The 15,289-nt window shown below is 30.7% G+C and overlaps 1 protein-coding gene across 4 annotated transcripts; it reads right to left on the bottom strand.

The window, feature by feature from the left end:
- Nucleotides 1-6,965: 6,965 nt before the first annotated feature.
- LOC112802633 (WAT1-related protein At5g47470) lies at nucleotides 6,966-15,064 on the bottom strand. 4 transcript variants are annotated; one of them, XM_025845935.3, is made up of 8 exons: nucleotides 14,884-15,064; nucleotides 11,502-11,686; nucleotides 11,352-11,417; nucleotides 10,006-10,119; nucleotides 9,200-9,449; nucleotides 8,006-8,167; nucleotides 7,768-7,919; nucleotides 6,966-7,324 (listed from the first exon to the last, which is right to left on the bottom strand). In XM_025845935.3, the coding sequence occupies exons 1-8, from the start codon at nucleotides 14,986-14,988 to the stop codon at nucleotides 7,195-7,197; spliced, it is 1,164 nt and encodes a 387-aa protein (XP_025701720.1). In that variant the 5' UTR covers nucleotides 14,989-15,064; the 3' UTR covers nucleotides 6,966-7,194. The 4 variants fall into 4 exon arrangements, with proteins under 4 accessions (XP_025701720.1, XP_025701748.1, XP_072053953.1 ...); XM_025845963.3 differs by lacking the exon at nucleotides 14,884-15,064 and adding an exon at nucleotides 11,970-12,101; XM_072197852.1 differs by lacking the exon at nucleotides 14,884-15,064 and adding an exon at nucleotides 11,974-12,052.
- Between the last annotated feature and the right edge of the window lie 225 nt (nucleotides 15,065-15,289).

Genomic DNA, 15,289 nt, shown 5'->3' with positions numbered 1-15,289 from the left:
GATTGAGGCCATCATTTGTTGTTAGCTCACTTATCCTAAATAGCCTACCCTTTCAATCACCTTTGTTTGCCACCTTGAGCCTTTTAATCCCCGTTTGTTCTATATTTTACCACATCACTAGACTTAAGCAGAAAAATAATTAATTAGCCCCAAATGAATCTTTGGTTAGCTTAAGTTAGAGATTGTGTGACAATTAAGTGGGGGAAACTATAGAAACTTGGGTTGATGAAAGTATACAGTGTTTCATTGACAAAATATTGGGAATTTGGGTACTTACTCATGTGAGACCAGAAAAATTAAAAACACACATGCATTGATATGTTATGTTTGCTTCAGAAAAAAAAAGAGAAAAACCAAAAATATTCAAATAATTAAGTGAATAAGTGAATAAGGGGACAAAATTACCCCAATGTTAAGTTTAATAAACGATCAATGCATATGTGATAAAATTAAAGATAATTTGGTACATGAGTATGTAATGCAAAAGTGGAAATTTTGGGTAGTTAGGCATGACTTTAGAGTTACGTAAAGTGTGTATGTGTGTTAGGTGAAAGCTTAGGTTAATCAAAGATTCATATTTTAGCTTACTTGGCCATACATATATCCTCACCCTTACCCTAGCCCCATTACAACCTTGAAAAGACCTCATGATGTTTGCATTGGTATACTAAATACTTGTTGATTGGTTAGATGAAGAACAAAGTTTTAGAAAGCATGATTAGAGAAGAGTAGAGTGATTGACCCTAGACACTTGAAAGATTAGAGTGCATATACACTTCCTGTGAGGGTTCAATGCTTGATTCTATGTTCCCTGCTTTCATGAGCTATCTTCTTACAAGTTTACTTGTCTTTTATTATATAATTTGAATTAGTGAAATCTGATTTATGTTTGTCTTGAAGAGCTTATTTACTTTTAACCAAGTAGACAGAAATATCTTAGCATATAGCTGCATTTATAAGTTGCATCTCATACTTTCTACCATTCCTCTTTACTCTTATAGCTTCTCTTGAGCTTAGCATGAGGACATGCTAATGTTTAAGTATGGGGAGATTTGATGCACCACTATCTTGTGGTACATCTTGTACTTAGTTGAGTGGATTTTATCCACTATTCTCATACTTATTCATAGAAATCGCATGTTTTACATCTCCCTTCCTGATTTTGTGCTATGATTGAAAACATGCTTCTTTGGTCTTAATTTTGCTATGTTTAATCCTCTCTTATTACCATTTGATGCCTTTATATGTGTGTTAAGTTTTTTTAAAGATCACAGGGCAGGAATGGCTTACAGGATGGAAAGGAAGCATGCAAAAGTGGAAGGAATACAAGAAATTGAAGGAACTGGAAAGCTGTCAGCCCTAACCTCTACGCACTCAAATGGTCATAGCTTGAGCTACAAAGGTCCAAATGAGGCGGTTCTAGTTGCGTTGGAAAGCTAACATCCGGGGCTTCGCAACAATATATAATTTACCATAGTTGCCTTGCTGTTAGGTGACGCGCACGCGTGAAGCACGCGTACGCGTGGATTGTGCCGCAGACAAGTGACGCATACACGTGGACGATGCATATGCGTGACAGAGCCACGACCTGTACGTATCAAAAATCGCTGGGCTGTTTTTGACCCAGTTTTCGACCCAGAAAACACATATTAGAGGCTACAGAGTGGGAGAATCCATTCATTCATCATTCATTTTTCATTTACACAATTTTAGGTTTAGATGTAGTTTTTAGAGAGAGAGGCTCTCTCCTCTCTCTTAGGTTTTAGGATTTAGGATTTCTCTTCTACTTTTATTTGTCTTGGTATTCTAGTTTATTGATTTCCCTTGTTAATTACTTTAGTTTATGAATTCTCATGTTAGATTTGATTTTCCTTTTAATACAATTTGAGGTATTTCAGACTTATTACTTCTTCTATTATTTGTTATTGATTGATGTTTACAATTGGTTGTTTTGATTTTTCCTTGATAGTTTTCTATGTTTTTATGTTGTGCCTTCCAAGTGCTTGATAAAATGCTTAGGAGGATTTTAATTTAGATTTTCACCCTCTTGATCTCGATTGAGTAATTGGTGACACTTGAGCTATCAAACTCCTTTGTTGATTGTTAATTGAAGGTTGCTGGTTGATTTTGATCCCTCTAAAGCTAGTCTTTCCTTGGGAGTTGACTAGGACTTGAGGAATCAAATTGATTAGACCACTTGACTTTCCTTCATTCATTGAGGGTTAACTTAGTGGGAGCAACGAACAATTCTCATCACAATTGATAAGGATAGCTAGGATAGGACTTCCAGTTCACATACCTTGCAAGAGCTTTTCTAGTTATTAGTTTATTTTCTTGCCATTTACTTTTCTTGTTCCTTATTCAAAACCCCAAAAATATACTTTTCCATAACCAATTATAAGCACACCTTCCTACAATTCCTTGAGAGACGACCCGAGGTTTAAATACTTCGGTTATTATTTATTAGGGATTTGTTACTTGTGATAACCAAAACTTTTGTACGAAAGGATTCTTTGTTGGTTTAGAACATATACTAGCAACGAGAGTTATTTGTGAATTCTAGGCCATACAAAAGTTTGCTCGTCAAATATCTTTCCAAGTTTGAGCTAGCTACTTGGGTGAAGGCGTATTTCTCCCACGGGCCAAAAGTGGACAACCTCACAAATAACATGTGTGAGGTATTCAACTCAAAGATAGTCAACTATAGAAGCAAGCCTATCCTCACAATGTGTGAAGAAATTAGGTGCTATCTGATGCGGAGAATGGTTAAGCATAAAGAGCTACTTAGTGATTATACGGAAAGCTCGCACCAGTTCAGCAGAAGAGGATGGAGCGTCTAATAAGGCCTAGCAATAAATGACGTGTAGACTGGACAGGTGATGATGCACGCAAGCGTTTCGAAATTACTCGTAAAGCTACAAAGGTAGACGTTGATCTCATCAGGCAGACCTGCTCCTGCAACAAATAGCAGCTGACTGGTTAGTTCTAATTTATTCTAACGCATTATTTCAATACATGTCGAATATATGGTTTAAGTTTCTGGCTGATTGATGTTTAAATATAGGTTTTCAATATTTTAAGTTGCTTGCTGAATGATGTTTTAATATATGGTTTTCGATATTTTAAGTTGCTGGCTGAATGATGTTTTCTGGTTCATTCAATGATGTGGCTGAATGATGTTTTAAGTTGCTGGTTCATGATGTTGTCTTCAGTGTTAGGCATGCCATGTATCCATGCCATAGCAGCAATAAGGAAGAGGCATAATCATCCAGAGGATTATGTGCATCCATAGTTATGCATGGAGTCAATACACAAGACATATGCTCATTGTATTCAGCATGTGCCAAGTGAGGAGTTCTGGACAAGGACTAAGTATTCAAGGCCGGATCCTCCTATCATAAAGAGACCAATTGGCAGGCCAAAAGTGCATAATAGACAGAAGGATCCAGCTGAGCCAATAATGCAACAAGGAGAAAATTTTAATAGGTCATTCAAAGTCACTTGTAGTAAGTGTGGTTCAACGGGACATAACTACAAGACATGCAAGGGCGCTCCAGCTGATCCCAATTGGAAACCTAAGACAAAGAAGCTCAAGAAAGCTTCTATATCTCAGTCAATGGCAGTCATCCCACTGTCACAGTCAGCTCCAAATGATAGTGTAAGTAATTTGCTTTAGGAGTAATCTGTTTGATTTCTTAACTATGCTAGGAGTTTATGTGTTTACTTGAATGTTTATTTACTAAGCTGTCTTATATGATTAGGAGTAATCTGTTTGATTTCTTATCTATTTTGGTCAGGATGCTCCACCTAGTCAAGATGCTCCATCTGGTCATGATCATGACATACCTAGTTTGCAATCCACACCTACTGTAAGTTACTAACTGTTCGATGTGCATCATTGATTAATTAATGACTACTTTGTCTAATTTGTATGACTAATTACAATGTTTGTCAACCCAGCTCTCAACACAGGTCTCAAGTGGTGTCATCCCAGGTCCTTCCAACCCTGTGGCAGCAACACCAATAGCACCCCAAGTCAGGCCAGGACCAGTAACCAGAAGGACATCGTTTCGACCTCCACTCTAAGTTCCATCTATAGCGGCCCAAAAAAGTCAAGCAACTCCACCGAAGATGAGGCCCAAGCAGAAGATATTCAGGCCACCAGCTCTACTATGCCCCAGTCCACAACCCCCTCAAAGTCAACCAAACTCCGCTGGTCCACAACCACCTCAAGTTTTACCAGGAACAAGTGCAGCAGCTACTCAGGAGACATTAGCGGCAGTAAGCACGGCCACAACCAGATTGTTCAAATTCATCCCTAATCCGCCTACCATTGTGCCAAAGAAGTGAAGAACTTTGTAGCTTTTAGTTATGTTAATTTTGCAATTTAACTTTATACCTATTTCTGCACAGTTTGGCTTATGCCTTGTATTTTGTGTTTGAGGCTTACTTTTGACATGTTAAGCTTCATCAAACTGTTCAGTTTATAAGACTTGTTCATTTTGGGAAGATTTAGTAAACAATGGCTATGAAAAACTTGTTTAGCAATATAACATCCTCTTTCTAAATTATGTATGCAACCACTGCCTCTAATTCCTCAATGTTTCCATGTTTATTTAGATATTCAAAACATAAGTTCAACATACTGATATTATAACTCCAGTTCCATTTAAATTACAGTACTCATAACTTGCCAAAATGGCATGTTTCAATACACAAGATAAAACTACAACATACCATTCTCTATCATGATTGTTATAGTTCATCTCTCAAGCAATAGCTACATAAAAGGCAACAACAACAACAGCAAATATAATTACAGAAAAACACAAGACTAATGGGTTTTTCTTCTTCTTCAAAGCAATAATCTTCTCCTCCAAAATAGCCATTCTATGATCCAATTCATCTTCTTTTTCTTCTTCCTCTTCTACAACTTCAACATGTTTCTCAACCAAATGTCTGCTGTCACAGATGCAACAATTGCTTCCTATTCTGGCAAGATGCTCATCGATCCAAACAAAAAATTTGCAATGAGGTTCCTTTCCCTGTCAAAATTACCAAAATCATCTACTGCCCGTATCCATCTCAGGTCAAACCAAAGCCAGAATTTTTGAACTTACCTTATAGAATGGACAACCCAAGAAGATTCTGTTAGAGTTGCTGCTGGTCCTTGACATATACATTATTGCATAAACTCCACAAAAACACCTTGGGGCGACGGCGTCGTTTGGATGGTCAGCATGAACACCACATGGAATTGAGCTTGAAACAGAATTTTCTTCTCTTACTCCACTAACACTTCTTCTTGAGGTTGATGATGCCCCCTTCGTAGTCATTACTGAAATCTGAACAAGTCTTCTCCTCACCACTAGCCACCACCATGAAGGAACGACCCAAACGAATTTTAGTATTAGGGCAGCACTCAAAACGACGTCGTTTTGAGTGAGAGGGACTTATGTGTCCCATTTTCAAAACCTTCATCCCACTAACGTGCCACATAGGAACGTCGTTGAGCCAAGTAAGCATAGGAGGCGCCAAGTTAGCCTTTTTCGTCCGATCTGATGGTGGCTCATGGACGGAGGGACTGATCGGTCTAATTGTTAGGAACGTCAGGGATTTAAAAGTATTTTTCAATGGTCACGGATGAAAATGTCCGCGGGTTAAAAGGTCAGGGACTAATTTGTCCTTTTCTTTTTTTTATATATCTTCTTATGACAATCCTGAAACTTCTTTGGTGAGACCGTATGGTTAGATTTTCACACCCTACAGATTTTTTTTTTTCAGGACAGACGAGGTGTTTAAGGAATTTTTTTTGCACATCTGATTGTGTTATATATATATATATATCTTAGTTATAGTTTTTCCCTCATCTTGTTATATATTTTTGTAAAAATGATAGGAGCCATGATTTGGTAATGTTATGTATGTCTAGTATATTTGTAAGTTATTTGTATAAGAAGTCATATATATACAGGGATGGATTCAAAGGGCGGCAAGTAGTGGCCTTAGCCTCCCCAACAAATTTTAAAAACTCATATACTATTATAATATATGTATTGTATAGAGTAAAATTTAATAGTGTAGTGATAGCAAAAAAAATTACTATTCTTTATGTATTAAGGTTTAAATTTTTTTACATATATTTATATTATTTGTATTTTTTATTTAATTTAAATCTTTTTTACATTTCTATTATTAAGATTAATTTTAACATTTATAATCATATAAAAAATACTTTAATATCATTTATAATAATTTTATTTTTTTCTAATTTTATTTAGTTGTTTATTTTTTAATTAATTTTTACTCCTATTATTATATAAAAATATTTTAATATATTTTAAATTCATATAACAAAATTGTTGTTGCAATTAACTTGTATTATTTTATGTCATATTTTTTAATTATATAAAACATAAAAATATAATGTATTATCATATAAATACTTAATAAAATAAATTAATTAACAAAATATTTAAAAATAGATGATTTTATATTTTATTAGATGTAAAAGCATAAAAAATTATAAAAATTGGAATAATTTTTTTATTTGACAAATATTTATTAATTTTTTAATTGAAAACTAATTAAAAATATATAACATTATATTTGATTATACAATATTTTAATTTTCGGCTCCTCCACTCTTCCGTCCCTGTGTGTGTAAGTTGGTTTATTTATTTATTTAATGTATATTTATTCTTTTTTATTTATATATTTTTGGTTACCATCTATTCTAACAGGAGTTTTTTTTTTTTGAATTGTTCACAATATTTATCTTAGAATCTAAATTTTTATTTAAAAATTTGTTGTTAGCCAATAAATTATTGTATAAACAAATCAAAATTTAAACCTTTAAATGGATGATAATTGAGCTGATCACTCGAACAACGCAAATTAATTTTGACAAAAAAAAAAAACTAATCTATATTTTGGATCACTATTCAAAAACTCCATCAAACCCATTAAGGATAAAACTCTATCATGCCCATTAAAGATTAAGATTTTTATAAGTATACTATCACAGATTCCTAGATGACTATATTTCCCTATGGTCTTGACTTTTATTTTTTTCTGTTTCTCCAAGGAATGTAACACCTACAATACATTATTTTCGTCCTTTTTTACAGTATACCTTTTTTTTAACAGTATACTTTATTAATTAGAAATGCAAGCTAAACCTAGTACAGTACATCATTCTAAGAGAGGCTTCTCAATATCATGTTCACCTTGTTTGCCACCACTGCCTTCGATGTCTTCTTCTTTTCCTTTAGCCCAAAGGAAAAAGTAAAGCCCAGTGAACATTATAAACATTCCCCCGTAGCTGCAAATATAGCAGAATTGTACTCAATAAGTATTAGATACTCTTGTTGGCACATTAGAATTACTTGCAATCATATTAAGAGTTACGCCTAAAATTAGTTACTAAATTAAAATACAAAATATAAATAAAAATAATTAAATACATATATTTATATATAAATATATAGTGACTAATTTAATAATTATCTTTTATATATAAATAATATTTTTGTATTATTTAAAAATAAATAAAAACACTAATAGAAAAAAAATTTAATAACTAGCAGAATTTATTATATTTTGTCAGTATTTTTAACTATCATTTCAATTTTTTTAATATAATAATCTAACAATATATTTTTAGTTTATATTTTTAAATATTGTTAACTAATTACAAGTCAAAAATAATAAATTCTACTGATTCTCTAGTATTTTTCATAATAATAATGTATGTGATGAAGGTACCTTCCAACACTGATGGTGACTCCTATGGTAACAACAGAGAAAATGGCAGAGCAAACGGTGCCAATGGGGCTGAACATGGACACCAAAACTGGTCCTTTCTTCTTTATTGCCCAACTACTGAAGCTTATGCACACTCCATTTACTGCACCTTCCTGTGCCATGTAGCATTTCTCATCACTTTAATAACCCAATTGCAATATCAAATACATGATCGGAAAGAAAGTACATTGGAAATTACCAGAAGAAAATACATGATGAGGTTTCGGGCACTAAAAACGTCCAAACCAGTTTTGATTTCGTGATCTTCAATGAATTGAAATGCTGCTGTTATGAACGTGCCCAAAAAGGATGTGATCACGCACATCGATATGGGTGCCGGAAAATCTCTAAAAATAAAAGCCTGCAAGAAATGTTTTATATACTTACGCTACATAATAATTTTAGTGAATTGGTACATAGTTTTATTCTCAAACTAATTAACAGGCACTACAAACATTAATAGCAATTCACAACAATCACAGTAGCAATATGGTAATAGGTGTACTCTATTGACAAATGAATCACTAAACATACTCTAAATATATATATATAGTGTAATAAAAGCACTACATGGTTATTTTTGAGAGCACTAATTAAATAACACATTTCTTTTGAATTTGACGAAGTTGTTGTTCTCTCCTATAAATATGTTGATTTTTTATTAGATAAAATATTATTTTAATTCTTAAAATCTTAATTAAATTTTAATTTTGTTTATAACGTTTAAAACATCATATTTTTATCTTAAACTTTTTATTTTGTTCTTTTTTTTCTATGGTAAAATTAAACTTTTTTTCTAAATATATTATTTTCATCTATTATTTTTTTGGTCACTTTTACTATCAATTAACTAGAATCACGACTATGACCACTATAAGATTTTTACCGTTATCTAAAAAAAATTAAGAAGAAAAAAGAATAATTTAAAAAAAATTATTTTGACTAAAGAATTAAAATAAGACAAAATAAGATATTTGGAATAAAAATAAAACGCTTCAAAATATTAGTAACAAAATTAGAACTTAACCCAAATATTTCAGACTAAACCAGTACTTTATTTTTTATTCTTTTTATATAAATAAAAGCATGCAAAATTAAGAAATAAATAATTTAAAATATATTTAGATTATTTAGATTAATTTAATGTTAAAAGCAATGCTTAGACTTCAATTGTAAAATATTTATATAATAAACTAAGATTAAAATAAAATTTTAAATAAGGATTAAACTGAAATTTACATATAATTTACATGTAAATAATTAAAATTAGGAGACTATGTCCTTTTCCTACCACCTGGCTCCGCCCCTAGTAATGAGGATGAAGCGAGGGGAGTGGTATAAATTTTAAAAAATGATTTAAATTATATTTAAAAAGTGAAAGAATAGTATGTACCTGCAAGACTAGGGAACTTGACAATAAAGAGATTGCGAGTAGAAGATAGATGCAACCCAATATCTTCTGTTTGTCAAAGACATCACCTGCTGTTGGATCTGATATATAATGAACTAATGTTGCATCTTCTTTGGCTGCGTTGGTGGACATGCTTTGCATTATGCTCATTGCAAAAGCCCCTACCACACAAAGCATTGTCCCCATGATTTTTACTCTACTATATGTCGATTTTATGTTCACTTTTTCCAACCTGCTTCACATCAAAATTCTCTCAATTAGCAAATGGGAATATATACTACTTCTGTCATTCTTTTTTTTTTTTTTGCAAATAAGTTGGAGACCAAAGTTTTTTATCTAAAATTCGTTAAGAACTAATTTAAGTATTTATTCAAGCCTATATGATGATGTGAAATTCAATTTTCGAGATTAATTCGATGCATGGAAGTATAATACAGTCTTATATTATAAGACATCAAAATTAAGCTTATTATTTAATTATATATAACTTTTTAGTATAAAAAATTTAAAAATAACAAGTAATGCAAATGAAATCTCCGTTTTCTCTGTTTGTTTTGTTTTTTTGAAATGACTATAGAAACGGAGCCTCATACAAAATAAGGAAATTTTTCTTATAAGTTATGCATAAATTTTAATTTAATCTTTTTTATAATTTTTATTTTATTTTTTGTTAATTGTAAAAAAAATTTTAATCCCTCCCTACAAGTTAATCTGGCTCCGCCCCAAATGACTAAGGTAATAAAATAATTTTGCAGAGTGTGCATATTAGCAAAACTAAATATTATTACCGAAAGATCCAAGCAATGATGAAGATAAGTCCAGGGGCAACATTTGGCATGGCAGTCCCCATTGCTGGTGAGGTTAGATTCATTCCTTTCAGCATCAAAACCTGGAATGTTGTCCTGCATACCATCAAATAACTCTCAATTTATTTATACATATTACAGAGTTAAACTGAAAACATGTAAAAGAATCTCCACGATCCTCGTCGACGAGCCATCCAGCAACAACGAAGTAACTTGCAAACGCACCATACACATTAAGTTCTAAAATCACCAATTGAGACCAACGACGTAAAAAATGGCTCTAACAATACTCTAATTTTCTAAATTTAATTATTCGAAAATATTTAAAAATCACCAATTGGGACCAACGAGGACTAATTTAAAAATTTTATGATTTTTAAAAAACTAATTTAATTATTTATTCTATATATTAACATTTGAAATTATATATTTATTTTAAAATTAATTAATAAATATAAAATAAGATAACTTCAAATTGAGCTAGTTTTTATTCTTTTCTAAATATTTCTGTTTGATTAATTAGGTGACTGCTGACCTGTTAATTTTCTGTCCGACGTAGCTTTTTCTGTTGAAAAAGGTGGCGATTTATGATGGTGGACAAAAATAATAATGTCTATTTATAATTTTTATTTTTTTGTCTCATTCTAATCTGTATTGGTGTTAAATAAAACAGAAGAATAGTTATTGTTGGGTCTCCACTTTTTCTTCACCACATTTTTGTCTTGACCTATCTTATCGGACACTATGTAAAGGATCCACCACTTTTACATAATTAATATGATGAGTATTATTGTTATCCTAAACCCATACCTCATTGGTACTCTAAATCAATAGTGGATACGCACAAATTAAGGATGTAATACCCAAATATTTAATTTGTAGAGATTCTGGGGATCAAATATTCCCCTAAACCCCATCATAATCTATCCACCTTCAGCAACTTCCTAAAATTAGTCTTAATTAATTCTTATCCCCCACACAGAAAAACCCTCTTTTTCAACTTTAGCAGGGTTCTAAATTTTCTTTCAGATCTGGCTTGTTTAGTTAAATTCCTTACTTATTTCACTGGTAAGACATAAAGATTCTACAAATTCAACAACTATTATCACGCCCAAATCCCTTTCTTATGAAAAAGGAAGAAAAAAAAAAAGGTAGGGAATCAAGAATAATTAATAAAGTATGACAATAAAACATGAAACTAATGACGTATCTCTGATCATAAAATTTCCGTATGGATAAAATAATAAAACTAAATGAAAAAAGAAGTAGAAGATCAAAATGAGTAACCCATGAATCATAATTAAAGGATTAAAGATCTTTTTACTAACCCTCCCAAGGAAAGCAAGATCAACCGCAAAATCAACTTGGAACTGAATTTCTTGGGCCACAGGCTCCTGTAGCAGTTAATAACAATAATAAATCTCCAAAATGATAACAATATTTTGAGAAAATTAAAAGGGAGAGAAAAAAGGGAGAACCTTTCAGAGTAGAAGGCAAGAGGGGAGAGCAAAAGAGATGTAGCAGGGGACATGAATGTAACAATGGTGAGAGATTTGAGTCCCAAAGACATAACAAAGCTCATCAAAACAGCGTTCCCTGCCGCCATAAACTGCACACCAATCAACCCTCCAATGATTGCTACTTCTTCCATCAATCTTTCACCCTGCATCATCATCATCATCATCTCTCTTTTTTCTTTAATTTCTTCCAAAACACACACAAATATATATAAAACTACTCTTTGTATTAAAGGATATACTATATGGTTATTTGTTCTTGACTTTAAGTCAAACCATGTTGAAAACGATACTTATGAATCCTTAACCATATCCTATGATTCTTGGTAATAGGATTCAAATATAAATGAGAAAAAAAAAAGAAAATTATATTCTCTCTACACTCTTAATTTTCTGTTGATGATCAAAGAGAGGATATGTATATATTACCAACCCTATTACCCTCTCTGCACCAATTTCTTTTTGCTTTCTGCTTTTATGTGTATGAATGTCCCTTTCTCGCAGATTCTCGTGGACAACTTCTATTTTTACACTTTGTTGGGTTCATGCAAACTTAAAAATGTAAAAAAAAAAAAACTTTTTCGTGGTATTTTTTATAATTTATAATCTATTATCTATTAATACATGCATAAACAATTTTTTGGTTCAGATTTTTGTTTATAAATTTTAAAGTTACTACTCTTTTCGTAAAAATTATTTTCTATTTATAAAAATTATTAACTTTTTAAAGAGTAGAGTAAGGATCGCATATATTCGTGCAATTAAAAATATGTATGATGGGACCACAATTAGTGTGAAGACTCAAAGTGGTGTGACAGAGAAATTTTCTGTATAGGATTACACCAGGGATCATCTTTAAGTCCATACATTTTCACGTCAGCCTTGGAAGTAGCACATCCAAGAGCCTGTGTCATGGTACATGCTTTTTGCAGATGATATCGTCCTTATGGGAGAGTCACTGGAAGACCTAAATAAGAAGTTAGAGTTATGGAGAGAAGCTCTATAAGTATATGGTCTGCGCCTAAGCTGTAGCAAGACGGAATATATGGAATGTAAGTTCAGTCCGAGAAAGAAAAACTCTAATATAGAGGTGAAGATTGGAGAAAACATCCTACGAAAAATTAAAAGTTTTAAGTATTTTGGGTGCATCATACAGGATAATGGAGAGATTGAACATGATGTAAATCATAGGATGCAAGCAGGTTGGTCAAAATGGCGGAGTGCATCTAGTTTTATATGCGACAAAAAAGTACCTTTAAAACTTAAAGGTAAATTCTATCGCACCGCTATAAGACCGGCTATGCTTTATGGTACAGAGTGTCGGGCGGCTAAAGGGGAGCACCAACATAAGGTGAGTGTGGCAGAGATAAATATGTTGAGATTGATAAGTGGTCATACGCGATTAGATAAAATAGGGAACGAAGATACAAGGGAGAGAATTGGAGTACCACCAATTGTGGAAAAGATGGTTGAATCGCGTCTCAGGTGGTTTGGACATGTGAGAAGAAGACCGATAGAATATCCAGTTAGGAGAGTGGATGAGATGGAATATAGACAAGGGGCGAAAGGCAGAGGAAGACTTAAGAAGACCATCCATAAAGTGGTCAAACGAGATTTATATGTAAATGGTCTCTCTTTTAACATGATACATGACAGAACACACTATTATCGTTTAATTGATATAGCCAACCCCACTTAGTGGGACAAGACTTTGTTGTTGTTGTTGAATAAAAATTATTAACTTTTTTCTGTCCTATGATCTATTGAAGTATTTAAAATTTATTGAGAAATTAGTGATTCAGTGTGGTCAAAGAAATAAATAATTATATTCAATTAATATTAAAAATTATTCATTAATTTGTCATCACACAAAATATATATATATATATATATATATATATATATATATATATATATATATATATATATATATATATATATATATAGTATCTACGAAAAAATTTAATTATGTCACTGTGCACAAGTTTGACTATTCTAATATATATATATATATATATATATATATATATATATATATATTGTGTTTATGGAGTATTTTTTATAAAACGATAACTATCTATATTTATAAAAATTATCATTATATTACATAAATATTAAAAATCAACTACCGTATAAGAATAAGAGAAAGTTTAAGAAGTCAGTATTTTTATTAAAATTTAGACAACACTTAATTAACAAAAAAAAAGTGAGTAATTTTATATTATTAGATAAAATTTTATACTATTAAAAATATCAATAATAATTAATTAATAACTACGAATCACAAAACTTATTAGCTATTTTCTAGTACTTCTCTAAGAATATATAATTGATGTTGATAAAAAAAAACTTTGATTATTATGCTATAAAAATATTTAATTATTAAATTGATTATTTCAATAACTTATTATTTTGTAAAATAAATTAAAATAATATGTATAAATATAGAGTGATGTTTTAAAACTTAGTTTTTATGGATATTTTTTTATAAACAAATGACTACCTAAACTTACAAAGATTACAATATTATGCTACATAAATATAAAAAATCAACCACTAACTAACTATCGATATATATACATATTTGATATTTATAAAAAGTTTAATTTTGCGTTATAATTTTTTGTTATTCCATTATAAAAATTTAATTATTTTATTAAAAAATTATGTAACACGTATGTAAAAAGGAGCCACTTAAATAAAGATGTCAAAAATATTTTTTTAAAGATATTTTTTAATAATTAAAATTTAACACATATAATTAATTAAACTATATTATTTTTATTAAAATTAGACCAGACAAATCAGTTTAATAAAAAAATTAATAAATTAAATTTTAAATCGGTCTAAATTAATATTTTATAAAAAAGACTAAAATATCCCTATATATTAATTTTGAAAAATTCTAAATTCTAATTCTACGACGACAGAGAAGAAAATGACTAGAATTTAGAATTCTCAAAATTAATATATATAATAAGAATATTTTAATTATTTTCTATAATAAGAGTATTGTAATTATTTTTTATAAAAAATAATATTAATTTAGATCAATTCAAAATTTTATTCACTATTTTTTTATCAAATTAATTTATTTGACTTAATTTAACAAAAAAAACAATTTAATCGATTATATATTAAATTTTAATTATTTAAAAAAAAATGTTTTAGACATTTTTATGGAAGTGGCTCCTACTTATAATTTACAAAGATGTAGTAACTAATTTTTTTTTGTCATCGTTGAGCATTTTTATAAAAAATATATCTTCTTTTTTCTAAATTTTTTTAAAGCAGATGAAATTTGCCAGTGTGATTAATTACGGTAGTGTGATTAATTGATTACCTGCATGCGTTTTACATTGGAGAGAGTGCGTTTAATAAGAAACGAGGCAAGTTTCAGAATGTGCCTCCCACTCTTCTTCGTAGGCTTCTTCGTTTCAGAGAGCATCGCTGAATTTCACACTCAACCCCTTTCTTTGTAATTTCCTCTCTTGTTTAATTTGAATCTTGTTTTTGTCTCCTTTTATTACTTCTTCGCATACAACAAATACATGCATATATGTACATATATAGCTGTACAGTGAACTTGGGTAATGTTTCTTTTTTTTTTTTTGTCTTTTTGTTTAAATTAATTACTGGAAAAATCGTCAAAGGTTAGTTGAAAATTAAATTGAGTCAATGAACATTTATTTAAGGTGACTAACTGACTATGGTTTGGATAAAGTAACGTGGGAAAAAATTTAGCAGCA

The sequence above is a fragment of the Arachis hypogaea genome, chromosome 1, assembly GCF_003086295.3.
Source record: "Arachis hypogaea cultivar Tifrunner chromosome 1, arahy.Tifrunner.gnm2.J5K5, whole genome shotgun sequence".
Classification (NCBI taxonomy): Eukaryota; Viridiplantae; Streptophyta; class Magnoliopsida; order Fabales; family Fabaceae; genus Arachis; species Arachis hypogaea.
Note: the sequence above shows the minus strand (reverse complement) of the source record. Positions and strands in the feature narration are given on the sequence as shown.